Raw genomic sequence first — 13,427 nt, 5'->3', positions numbered from 1 at the left:
AGGTATAGCCAGAACCCAACCGCTTCTTACCATCTTCACTGCCACCACTCTGGTTCTAATCATCACAGTTTCTTCCAATGGTTATGTAGTCTTACTGTCTTTTCCCTATTCGCCTAACACAGCAGCCAGTGTGTTTAGAACATAAGCAAACCATGACCCTCCTCCATTTCAAACCCTCCAGTGGTTTCCCATTATACTCATTCTACAAGCCCAGGTTCTGATAGTTCTCCGTAGTACTTATTACTAGGTGAGAAGCTGCATATTTTATTTATTTATGGTATTCATTGTTGTCTCCCTCAGTAGAATGGAGACTCCATGAGGGCAAGATTTTTTTTGTCTGTTTTATTCACAGATGTGTCACCAGCATGGTACTAAGTTGGCAGTCAATATTCATTGAAAGAATGAATGACTGAAATCTCAGATATATCATGGTATTCACCTCACTAGTCATTATTGAACAAATTTATTTCAGCTCATCCCACCTCTGCCCTCCTTTCCTCTGCCTTACACCACTCTCAATTCAAACTATTATGCCTTCCTGAAAAGAACTGGTTTTATGAATGTATATTAACCTATATCTATTCATAATCCCAAGTAGATTTTTGTTCTTAGCCAAGCCTGGACTAGGTGAATACATGCTTTTCTTTCTTGTACCAGCTCCCTTGCCTGTGATGAGTTCTCGGAACATGATTAGATCCATGTGTGTGAGCCAGGGGTGAAATCTTGGCATTTCAGTGAGAGGAGAGCAGTGTTGTGACGAACTGTAACAAGATCTGAATGATAACAGTCACCAGGTTCCTAGTGTAAATCACATCCTCGTTTTTTAAAACCAACCTCTTTATTCCTTGGATTGGTCATACTCTGGCTCTTGGCACTGCTGCTTCCCTGCTGTGAAAATGGACTGCTCTATTTTCTCAGGCTCCATAGGGGTATCAAGTATTTGATTTCTTCATAAATAGAGCAAAGAAATAGAACCATAGAATAACATTGCGGACACATTTAACAATATTTATTTAATGAGTAAAAAAGCTTGATCTTTTGTTACATTGTCTGCTCTTCCAGTCAGTAAATGTTATTGTGACCATTGGGCAATGTTTGAAATCGGCCTATTCTGATTAAGGGAGTGTTTATTACCTTAATGGTGATATATAATAGATTGTTAAACATTTACTTTCACATATTATGAAAGCTGAGAAATGGCCTACATACCTTCTCAATCTTGCTTTCAGATCCTTACATAAGTTGAGTACTGTCTAGATGAACAGCATACTACTCAGCACTGTCCAGTAGAGAAGGCAGGGTGCCTGCTTTCAAGGTGCTTATTATGTTTATCTTAACAAAAACAACCAATACCACTGCTGCCGCTATCACCATTTATTAAGCACCTATGACATTAACAACTACAGTTTAAATTGCTACAAGATGCTTTGCCTGTGTTACTTCATTGAATGGTCTTAAGTCCTCTATGGAGTGGGCATATATATCTCCATTGTTCTGATTAGAAAATTGTATACAGATAGGTTAGGAATAAACAAATAATAAGTGTATCTTTGACTTAAGTCTCAAACAATTATTCAACGCTATAGTAGAGAAGGTCTCTACCATAGCAGCTATAAGATGCAGCTGTATGTTTAATTGCTAGGGGGAATAATACAAAGAAGATAAAGTCCCCTCTTTCAAGGAGTTTAACTTACCAAGCAAAGCGAGTCAGTTTTCTTTGGTCATCTTAATTCCCCTCTGGAAATATGACTAGATAGCGAATATGAGTCTTTTCTTCACATGGTTTTGTTATCTCTTTCTACAGAAAGGAGCAGGGTATCACTTGGATCTCTTTTGGGTGGCCATCCTCATGGTTATATGCTCCCTCATGGCTCTTCCATGGTATGTAGCTGCTACGGTCATCTCCATTGCTCACATCGACAGTTTGAAGATGGAAACAGAGACTTCTGCACCTGGAGAACAACCAAAGTTTCTAGGAGTGAGGTGTGTTAACTCAGAGGAAAATGGCTCCCGAAAACACACTGTGCACACATCTATGTGGCAATCGTAAGGATATGGGCAGATTTGGAGGAGACAGGGCTTGTGATGATTAATTTATTCCTATATTTTTTGTTCCAGAAAGGACTAAATTTTCATCAGAGGTTTCAGTGATTTTTTTAGTTTACTCCTCATGATATATCATTTTCATGGATTTCCAAAAGGCTAAATGTTGCAATATAAAACTACAACCAGATTACTTTTTTTCAAAATGCAGGTGATTCTGGTGCTGCAGTGTTTACTGTATCACAGTCATATGTGAAGGCCCTAAAACTCTTGAGTCTGCTTATGACTTTTAAGATTCTGTAAAGGGAAAGGTATTCTTATTTTCCAATTCATTTTCTGTCCCCATAAACACTGAGAAATTTTAACCTCCAGACGTTCAATTTGGGTAGCTGTGAAGGGCAGGAGTAGAAGGTTTTTATACTCTGTTGAGCACTTTTTACAGCAAACTCTGCTCATAAGTGCTTGGGTAGAGAGCTCACATGACAGAGCCATCGTTTCCCACGGCAAAACAGTGGGTGATTCTTTTTGGGGGGTGGGGGAGGGGGTGTAGGATGGGAATTATATTTGTTGAAAAGTACTTTTGTTGTTGTAGATTTGGAAATTAGACTGATGTGATTTATTGTGCTAATGAAATTTCCTTGAGCTGTTTGTTAATTGGAATATGGGACAATGTAATATCTGTCTCCTATGAAAGAAGGTGTAAGTGTAATTACACAAGAGGATAAATTGCTTTAAAAAATAAGGTCTTCAAAGAGTCCAGTAATTGATGGACCAAGAGCAAGTGATTTTTCTTTCTTGATTCTAAAGGGAGCAAAAAATTTAGCAGGATTACTTCTTTCTTCGTGAATTCAAATCACATATTGCAGTCACTTTAAGAGTTTTTTTATAGTTACGTTGGGTTTATACGCTATCCTTGAGCTATTATTTACATGATATCAACACCTTTGTTGTTTTAGCCAAACATTGATTTTGTCAATGTGTAGTTTTTTTGAAGGTGAAAAGACAAGAGCCTGTTTATGAAGACAAGAGGTAGATTGGTAATCTTTTGATTTGGTTTCAGGGAACAAAGAGTCACTGGAACCCTTGTGTTTATTCTGACTGGTCTGTCAGTCTTTATGGCTCCCATCTTGAAGGTAAATATGTGAAACATTCACCTCTTCCTTCTCAGAACACTGACATATAATTGGACATGTGAAGAGTGAAATTCCTCATGAGATATTTGCAAGATTCTCATCAGTTCTGTAACACACTGAAGCAGGGGTCAAGTAGAAAGAGGGCTTTAAATAGCTTTTGTCTTGATTTCCTTCTCACTCTTTCATCCCCTCCCTTATCCTTAGTTTTGCAGTTATTTGATTGAACTATATTAAATTAACAATATCCAAACTTTCTGATCTGTGGAAATAGTAGTTTCATGCAATTGAATCAGACTGATCTTCTCCCCCTCCTCCACACACACATTTTTTATTCTCCTTGTCTTTTATACATTCTTTCTTCTATCACCTTCCATTTGCTTGTATCCAAATCTTGTCCCTCTTCCCTCATTAGGCTCCTAAATAACATGAGTGATGCAGGATAACCATTTTGATATTTTTCGACTATTCTTAATTATTACTTTGTTTCTATTTTATTTGAATCAGATGGCCTTATAATTCACAAAGGTAAATTAGAGTAAAATTACTGACTCATAATTAGAAAGCTTTAGAAATGAACTTTTGAAGAAAAAAATTATATGATATTGGTTGTTTAGAAAATTAGGGGTCAATATATAGGTTTATTGATGGGTTAGCTATCTGCCTAGATAGATAAATGCAAACTGTATGTGACAACCTATTAAGAAGTAAACTAAAACTAAAAACTAAAGAAAGTTAGTGTATACCTCTTCATGAAGTTTCCAATTTTCTTTTATGATGCAAACATTTTATTTTTTTCAATCATATAAACATGCTTGCGAATTATTGATAGTTTGTATCTTATGCTTTATACTACAGTACAAAGCATGCAATTCACCCATGGACCTAACAGCTATAAACAACCACTGTTAATGATATCCTTCCAAATTTTCTCTTACAATTTTTATTTTTAAACATTTTAATTTTAAAGGCTTTTAAAATGCTCATTTAATTACATAAGTAATGGGGCAGTACAATCTTCTGAAGAATTCAAACAATATAGAAGTGCAAATAGTGAAAAGCAAAAGCCCTCTGTTCCTCTAAAGTTAGCAAATTTTATGTCAGTTGCCAATCAGATGAAATTGAGGAAAGTGGAACTGTCATATCTTTGATCTGTAAATAAGACTAAGATTGCCTTCAGGGTATTTAGACTGATGTATACAGTATGCACAAAATACTTGTTAAACAGTTAAAATATGTAATTATTCATCTTTTTTCCTTGGTTTCCACAATGTCAATGAACTGGTTTAATTAATTTCTGACTGGATTCATGAGGAAATATGTATCTCATCTTAGACAAGACATTAAGATTAAAAATAACCTCAGAAAAGTTGTTTCTGACTATGTACAGAGGGCCGTAAAAGAGTACAGAGCTTATGTTCTGCAGGGACAGAGGGAAACCTTTTGTCACCTTTGCCAGTGCAAAGCAAGTTATGGGATAAGTGTGAAGACGTGGTGACTTTCACAGCATTGAATCTGCTGCCAAATGCTTTATGTTCTTCCGTTATCCTATAGGCACCAGCACATCAGCTGGTGGAAAGCCTAATGACAGCGTTACCTTTTAGGCAATGGAACCTCATCCAGTGAGATCATTTTTAGAGAGTTCACTGCAGACAATTATGAGCCCATGTTGTGAGAAGCTCTCCTGGAAATGAATTTTCCCTGTGGGTTCCTTGAAGGTGGGCTCACTTCAAGTAGGTGCAGAGTTTCTTTTATGAGCTCTCTTTGTGCTCAGTCACTAGTGAGGGATAAATGGGCAGAATCTTTTCATCAGTTCTAATTTACTCATCACCTCCCCCATTTTTCTTTTATTTTTATATTATTTCTTTTCATTAATACAGTATAAAATCCTAATTCAAAAAAGTCAGATGTGTTTAAAAGTTCCTTTTGTGTGTATATGTTACAGCAAATTGGCTTTATTCCTAGAGAATCTGACAGTTGAGTAATCATGGATGATTCCAAGGGGACACAGAGAACAGATACTGTATAATTACTATTTTTAGGAGAGATGCAAGACTTACATTTTCAACAACGCCTTTTCCTATTTTCTCACCCTGCACCCAAATATGGCTGCAGAGGAGTTAAAGCTGAAAGTTCTTTTGTTCTTTACAATGATTCTTTTCACCCCTGATAGGCAAAGTGCCTTAGTATTTACAGAAACAGATTAGAATGAGAGAAAGAAGGCAGAGAGCTGTAAGAGATCAGTGAGCATGAGCTTTCTTTCCCTTTGACCTTCCTTAATTGATCCATACCTGGGCTCATCCTCATTCAGCTGCTAGTGTTCATGATTGTGGCTATTTCCACCTGGCAATTTTGAGTTACCCCAAAGAGTCATTGTAAGAATAAATGAAAAATGCAGTCCAGCAAACGTTTTTGTTAAGGTTTTCCCCAAAATGTGGGAAATGGAATTGTTTTGGCAATATAGTTTATAGCATACTATACACAACCTATATTTAAAAACAACAAGAATAAAATAGGTAAGGATTCTCAGTTGTGATTCTTTACTTCAGTAAGTTAGGCTATTCCTCACTTTGGGAATCACAACTCCTGATAAAGTCAGCTACTTTCAGATTATGTACCACTGAGATTTGGTAAGTTAAGTGCGTTTATCACAAATCCCTTGTTAGCTCATTTGAAAAGTCAATACAGGAAGAAGCAGATATTGAGGGTACAGTTTAACTAAAACCCAAGTTATGACTAAGTAAGAGTCAAGATTAACAATTAACCTTAGAATTCACAAAGAAAGTGGTGTCAGGGGTTATGTTGGAGTAGGAAACCTTTTTTCCTCCCCTTTGTGACTATGTGTTTTTTTAGAGAACCAGAGGACAACTTAAGAGAATCATTTTACTTAAGAGTCTGTCTTTGAAAGGGCAGATCAAATGAATGGGAAAAGAGAAATGTGTTACTTTTACTTTTTAAAATGAAATGGCTCAACACCATTTCTGCAAACTCCATATATCCCTCACAAGTTTAATGGTCTCAGATGATCCTAGTAATTTTCTTTCATGCATTAAGCAGTGTAGGAAGTTGTTTCTCCTGCCTGTTTATGCAAGCTTACTTTGAAAATGAAGTTTTTCATTTTTATTTTGATCTCTTTGCTGAGGTCTGTCTTTTATGTAGAAGAATGTAAGGAATTACAGTTTTAAGTTCAGGAGGATACCCATTGACCCTAGCCAGCAACAGTCATACATGCCTCAAAGCACTGAATCTAACCACTGATTCGGTACTGAACTGTTGGGAAGCAGGAATAACTGGCGTCCCTGGCTGGTTAAACAGCTTAGTTCTGTGTTTCTGCAGCAGAAATACTGCCTGGTAAGTGAGTATTCTGTATGGGGAAACTAGAGGAGGCTAAAGAGCATCAAAAAGATGAAAGGCACTTCCTTGAGCTTACTTTTACCATTTTTCTGGCAAGTCTGAAGAAATAAAAATCAAGTGAAGTTCACTGCTACTTTTGTTGCCTTTGCTTGAAATAGTTTAATTCAAGTTAATTAGGAGTAGTCAAATTTATCTTTAAGATTTGTTTAGTGTTCTAAAATCAGGATAGCATTTCATTTGTATTTGGAAAATATTTGTTGAGCTTCTACAATGTGCCACAATATGTCACTTTGTTCAGTGCCAGGGAAAGCAAAATGGTAGAGATGATGGTGATGGTGATGATGATGATGATAGTAATAGCTACCATTTATTGAGCTCGGCATTTGATTAAGGGCTCAACACAGATTTTTAAAATTTAGTCCTTCAATGAATGACACCTACAAAAAATTGTCTCTCTTTTACAGATAAGAAAATTTGTTAATGACTTACCAGGTTACAAAGTTCGTAAATAATAGAGTCAAAATGTGAATTCAGGCAGTTCTGACATGAAAGCCAATCTCATAACCCTCAGGGTTTACAACCATTTAAAACAAAACATAGTACTTGCTCTCAAAGAACTCATTCACTTTCATTTTCCATGAGATGATCTTCTCCAGCTTCTTTGATCCAACTTCCAATCCTTTCATGTGCAGATAAATACAGCATTTTCACAAACTCCTCATCATACCTCATTCCAGTTTCTTCAATGACTAGGAACCAGATTGCAAGTCAGTACTTCCTTATCAGCTTAGATTTTCAAGATTTAAGGGAATTAGGATATTATTTGAATAACATGTTTCTGAATATAGTTGTTATTGCTGAAAGGGCAATATAGTAGAACTTAAATAAGACCAGGGCTTTGAATCTGACCTTTGCAGCCATTCTTCTGGTCTGTACTCCTGCCATTTTCCACCCTGACCACTGAGGACCAAGGAGAGTTCTGCTGGGCAATTGCAGCAGGCTTCTTGACTTGCCAGTCAGGTCTTCATGATAATTATGACATTAATACCTCATTTATCATTTATTATCTATTCAGAATGAGGCCCTGGACTAGATATTTTATGTGATATACTCTTTATCATACCCTCTTTTAAATGAGAATACTGAGGATAAGAAAAGTTAGTAATTTCTCAATGTTACATAAGTAGTAGGGCCAGAATTTGAAACTAGGCCTGTCTGACTTTTGTGCCCATGCTCTTAATCAGGATCTCGTTCTGGATTGTACATTCACATGTACACACACACACACATACACACACACATACACACACACACATACAGTGACGATTATTCTGCTAGAAGGTCTCACTGCTGTACTGAATTCTGGTTGGACAACTACACTCTACCCTTATTTTTAAATTTACCCTTTTCTCGTTTACTCTTCTGGGAATATTCAAATACTATCAGCACATCAAAGGGAGGTATAAGTGAAAAAGAGTAGAACTGCATTCACCAGAATTTGAAAAATTTGGTGACATGGTCTGAATATGTTAACTCCTATTTTGATTTTATCTCAATTATTCCATCTGCTTGTAGGATCAATACTTGATTTCATGTATGGTAATCTTATTTATAATTATACTTTTGTGCTTTCTGGGTATGATTGGTTATCCATAAAATTTCCTTTACATGATTTTATCATTTGGCAATTCTTGATATGCCTGTATGGTATACTTTGTGCTGTTTATGTTTTAATTACTCCTGTCTTGCTTTGTAAAAATATCTACCTACTATTACTATGTAAATTATACTGGTTTAACTTAAGATGGAGTTCCATCTTCTTAAAATGCATCTTCTCTTTCCTCCTTTGAGAAATTTCTATTGCAAGAAATGATTATTTTGTGATGAATTTTTAAGGATTGACCTCCTGTGACTCATGAACTAAATCCAATAAAAAGTATCCTCTAACCCAATAATTCTGTCAAGTTTCATCAAGCTTTCCATATTGGAAGATTTTTATTGAGATGTTGCATTATCGTAAGGAAAATGGCAAATTTCAAAAGACATATTTTTATCACATTGAAGTTGGCCCAAAGTCAACTTAATAGCCTTCTTTATATGTATTATTTCCTTTTCAACAAAGAATAACTGTTTAAAAAACATCTTCATATCTAAAGCTATTTTTCTACCCACAACCCATGCCATTCTGTGTTACTGATACCTTCTGATTTTATTTTGTGGTAGATTTGGTGATATCTGTAATAATAAATTCACAGAGAATGGAACTAAGCACCAAGGCAAAAGTGTCCTTCACTTTGACATTAGAACCACATTAGAAAAAACATTTAGCTAAGCCTAGCTGAGGGATGAGGATGAGGCCAGGGATGGTCCCTTTGTGGTGGCTTCCTTTCAAGCTAGAAAAATGCTTTACCCAGATTAAAAAGTAACTACTGCAGGAATTCTAACTAGTTTTCCATGGTTGAACTATACTTCTCTTTTCCCTTCTTACTTTTCTTTCCTTCCAGCCGCCCCACCCCCACCACCCACCAAATTGAAAATGAAATGACAAGAAAGAAATATGGGAGATGTTTAAAAAATGAATCAAAGCTATGCAATGATCCTTCTCTTAGTTTTTTTACTTTATGGTACATTTATACACAAGAATCACAAGGAATAGAAACATGCACATTGCAAAATAAATGAAGGCATGTGTCAGAAATAAAGAGGCTTCAGTGTGATGTGTTCACCTCTTTGTGGTGACTGTTAGGTATTACAGCTTCCCCAGCAGGAACATCATCCCTCCTACCCCCGTCAACATTCTATGTCACTTTTAGTTTTTTTCTGACATCAAGAGCAAAATTAGCTACATTAAAATTGTTAGTCTTTTTTTGAAGAAGCATTTGATGTTTTGTATATATAAATAAGGATATTTATTTCATATAAATTTAAGCATCCCTATGGCTAGCCAATAAAAATTGGAAATATTTGTTACACATTTTAGAATTTACTCATTCTCTAATAGTGGCCAAAGAGTCTCAGATATGGAACTACTTTAGGCAATCACAAGGAGAGGTTGATAGAAATTGTGCTTCACTTAGTACGTGCAGTATTTTAAAAATTACTCTAAAGCCATACTATGTTTTCTGGTTACAATAGCCTCCTTTATGTGGATTTGGTAAGATTGGCCTTAATTGACTTGCGGTTTTAGTATTTTAGCTTTGAAAAATCCTGAAATTACTTGAACTTCTTTTCAAATTCTAAGGTTGAGAACCTTTTGTTTTTCAAACAGAAGACTTCCAAGAAACAGAATCATCCTTGATTTGCTTAGTTTCCTCAGTACTAGGGACATTTCAAAGGTCTAGGAATAGATACAGTTTACAGACATCACTTCTCCTTGTTAAAACACTTTGTATTAATATAAAATATTTTTTGCTAGTTAATGCATGAAAAGGTATTAATTCAGTTTTAAAAGATGTGTATTAATCCATGTGTGTAATTAATTGCTTCCAAGTGCTCCAAGGTCCTTTCAAGCAGTTCTCTTTAGTTAGTTCTCATAATATTTGCAAGAAGAGAGGGGATAGTCTTTTGATGTTTATTTTATTGAAAGAGGCATCTATATACCAAGCTGATAGACTATTTGGCAAAAATTATTAAGGACAAAAATGAACAGACTATATTGAAAGGAACTTGATCTCAAGAGTGAGGCAACCATCTGTTAATACCTCTATTTCTGTCTACCTCACAGTCCATAGAAGCATCTTGTTTACATAGTCATTCCTTTTCAGGGTGAAGGGAAACATAACTTTTCCTCCATTAATTAAAAAAAGTTATTAGTAAGGTCATGCATGCTCACTAAAAAAACAAGCATCCAATGAAAATTGAAAGTCCTTTTTACCCTTCTTCATTTATTTCTATTACAAAGAGTTTAGAAGTTCATCAATTGACTAGTAAAGCATACTAGTTAGAGGTCACTAAGTTATTATAGCCTATATTTTAGTTTTAGATTTAGCCTTTATTTAAATGATTCCTCTTCATTCCTCTTTTTTCTTGTTATCATTTTTAAGTTGTATCCATTCTTTTCCTTCTAGTTTATACCCATGCCTGTACTCTATGGTGTGTTCCTGTATATGGGAGTAGCATCCCTTAATGGTGTGCAGGTAAGTTTTTGAATAGCAATGTAAGTACAGTAGTGTTTTTCTAGTAGTAAGAATAGTCCAGTAACAGATCTTTGAAGAAAAGTGCTAATCATTATTAACTGCTGAGTTTTTAAAATGCATTTATTTTCTACTTCACCATTCACCTGCTTTTCATTTCTGGTTTAATCAACAAGTTAGCCAGTATTAAGAAAAGTTGCCATACATACCCATTGTTTAAATAGGCTGTTAAAAGTCATTTAACCAAGAAAGCAAGAGGCTATAATCTTTCTTTTCCTTCCCCTTACCCATCTTTATCTCCTTTTTACTGTCTCAGGAAGGATACCTAACTCTTTCTGTGTGTTCTTAAAGATAGTATTTATCCATTTGCCTTAACTCTATACTAAAAACAGGCTATTGATTTGCTTTTCACATGGCTATGATCAATAATCAAAAGTTTTTTTTACCAATAAAAGAATAAAGTCAATGTGGTTGATGTATTGCTTTTGTTGAAAACTTCAGCTATTCGTAACTTTGGGAAAACTGACACACTTTTAATAAAATCATTATCAACTGGGCATGGTGGTGCACACTTTTAATCTCAGCTACTTGGCAGGCTGAGGTGAAAGGTTCACTTGAACCTGAGTTTTAGTCCAGCCTCAACAACATAGTGAGACCCTGTCTCTTTAAAAAAACCAAATCATTAGGGGAAACTTTGTAAGGGACTTTGTCTTTCAATTGGGTTTTAATTTAATTGGCACCAGGAAACTGGAAGTACTTATGCTGTTTTCTGGCACCTTGTTAACTGTAGCCTTATTTAGCACTTAGTAATGTTTTAATGGGAAAAGACTGCATGTCCTGTGAACATCATAAGAATTTATTTGAACCCCTTCAAAATAGTCCTTGCTTTTGCTTATTGAATTCAGATTAATTTGGTTTTAAAGTCAGATAGAACTGGGCAAGTGGCCAGACTACCAAAAAGAGAAAAGGCTACTTTACTTTTCTCTGTTTAGGTCTGCTGAGTAGAGTTCGTCATCTTTTGGATATTTGTTACAAAATACAAGGTGGTTCTTCATAGACTGGACTAGATGAATGTGAGTTTATTTGTGCTCATGAAACTTTTGGGAAGCATAAATTTGTAAAAATATTTTATTTTTACCTGCCATTGTAAAAATTCTTTATTTCCCAAAATGGAAAAATGTGAAACAGAAATGGCCCACAGACAAATAGTTCTTATTTTTTATTTGCTCTTAATGACCTGGTCTAGATCAGAAGTTTAATTCTATGTGTTTTAGGGGCTTTATTGGTTGAAACTCAGTGCATGTTTATTAATTAAAAAGAAGAAAATATCAACCACATAATAATGATGGGGAAAAACAACCAGGGTCCAGCTAGTAGATTTCTTAAATTCTGCAATGCTATTGCCCCTAATGGCTTTTCTCTTTCTTTCTTTCTTGATTCTCCCTTGTTTAGACCTTTTTGGTAAGATTTGATTTAGAAAATTTTGTAATTTGTAAAGAAATTTTGTAACCCAAACTTTATAAATGAGAAGGTCCCCACCGGTCAAAAATAGTTCTAGAGGGAAAAAGAAAACCTTTTAAGTAGGAAATCACTAGAGAAGATTGTGATGGTCTAATTTACTTTTGCACTTCTTTCCCTCCAGAAAGAAAATAGAGAGATTATTTCAGAGTTCATATTGCATGATTATTCAATTCAATAGCTATTTACTGAGCATCTTTCATTGAAAGATCCTGTGATAGGTTCTTGAATATCTTCCCATTCGTCACTGGCAAGGTCAATTCGGCAGTTATTCTTTGAAGCACAGCACCTGACACACAGATGCTCAGTAGTTATTTCAATAGCTGTTTATACATCACCATACGATAGCGTCTCTTAGATTCAGATGTTGACCCTGAAACTCACTGTAGTATTCATACGGCTTTTCTCTGAAAAGAAATGGTGATAGATTGCTGAGTGTATTAGTCAAAGTATGCCACTCAGATAAATAATATGGAATTTATGAAAACATAATGTATTCCCATTTTTAAGTTGGATACTTCCTTTATATCCTTAAAACATTCTGGAAATGTATTAATATATGATGCATAGTGTCATCTCCTCTTTTTTCAGATAAGACAACTGAGGCAGAGTAAGATACATGAGTTAGACGTCTTCCTTCAGCATATTAGTACTAAAATAGGCAAAAGATCCACTTCCCTGAGACTCAGAGAGTAAAAATAGAAATTAGGAGATGAGCTCCTAGAATTTTTTTTCTTTGTGACCTTATTCTTTAGTGGCCACTTTTTCTTATACATCTACATAACATTCCCACAATATAATAACAAAGATTTGAAGACTTGTGCTTTAGTGTGCTTGACTAAATTTCTGCATTCCTTGACCATTCCTTTGTCCTCTGAAAAGGACACTGCTTGCCTAAATTATAGAATATAAATCAGTAGTGATTAGTTAGGCATAGTGGAAATGTAATGCAGTAATGCAGTTGGACTCCTTTCCTCTTTCCTCCCCAGTTCATGGATCGTCTGAAGCTGCTTCTGATGCCTCTGAAGCATCAGCCTGACTTCATCTACCTGCGTCATGTTCCTCTGCGCAGAGTCCACCTGTTCACTTTCCTGCAGGTGTTGTGTCTGGCCCTGCTTTGGATCCTCAAGTCAACGGTGGCTGCTATCATTTTTCCAGTAATGGTAGGGATTCCTTTAATTGAACGTACCTGTGAGATTATATGAGTATCATGTGGTTATTGTTATATGGAAGACACACATGTCTTTTA

General features: G+C 35.4%; 1 protein-coding gene across 3 annotated transcripts in view; it reads left to right on the top strand.

Moving 5' to 3' along the window:
• SLC4A4 (solute carrier family 4 member 4) overlaps positions 1-13,427 on the top strand; it is a 383,761-nt gene that overhangs the window by 356,435 nt on the left and 13,899 nt on the right. For all 3 annotated transcript variants that reach the window (XM_055111447.2, XM_063603791.1, XM_055111446.2), the window contains exons 19-22: positions 1,805-1,983; positions 3,104-3,176; positions 10,595-10,663; positions 13,168-13,341. In XM_055111447.2, the coding sequence (XP_054967422.1) occupies positions 1,805-1,983; positions 3,104-3,176; positions 10,595-10,663; positions 13,168-13,341 (495 nt within the window). The remainder of the gene's footprint in view (positions 1-1,804; positions 1,984-3,103; positions 3,177-10,594; positions 10,664-13,167; positions 13,342-13,427) is intronic.

This window comes from Pan paniscus, chromosome 3, assembly GCF_029289425.2.
Source record: "Pan paniscus chromosome 3, NHGRI_mPanPan1-v2.0_pri, whole genome shotgun sequence".
Classification (NCBI taxonomy): domain Eukaryota; kingdom Metazoa; phylum Chordata; class Mammalia; order Primates; family Hominidae; genus Pan; species Pan paniscus.
This window is presented reverse-complemented; position numbering and strand designations above follow the sequence as displayed.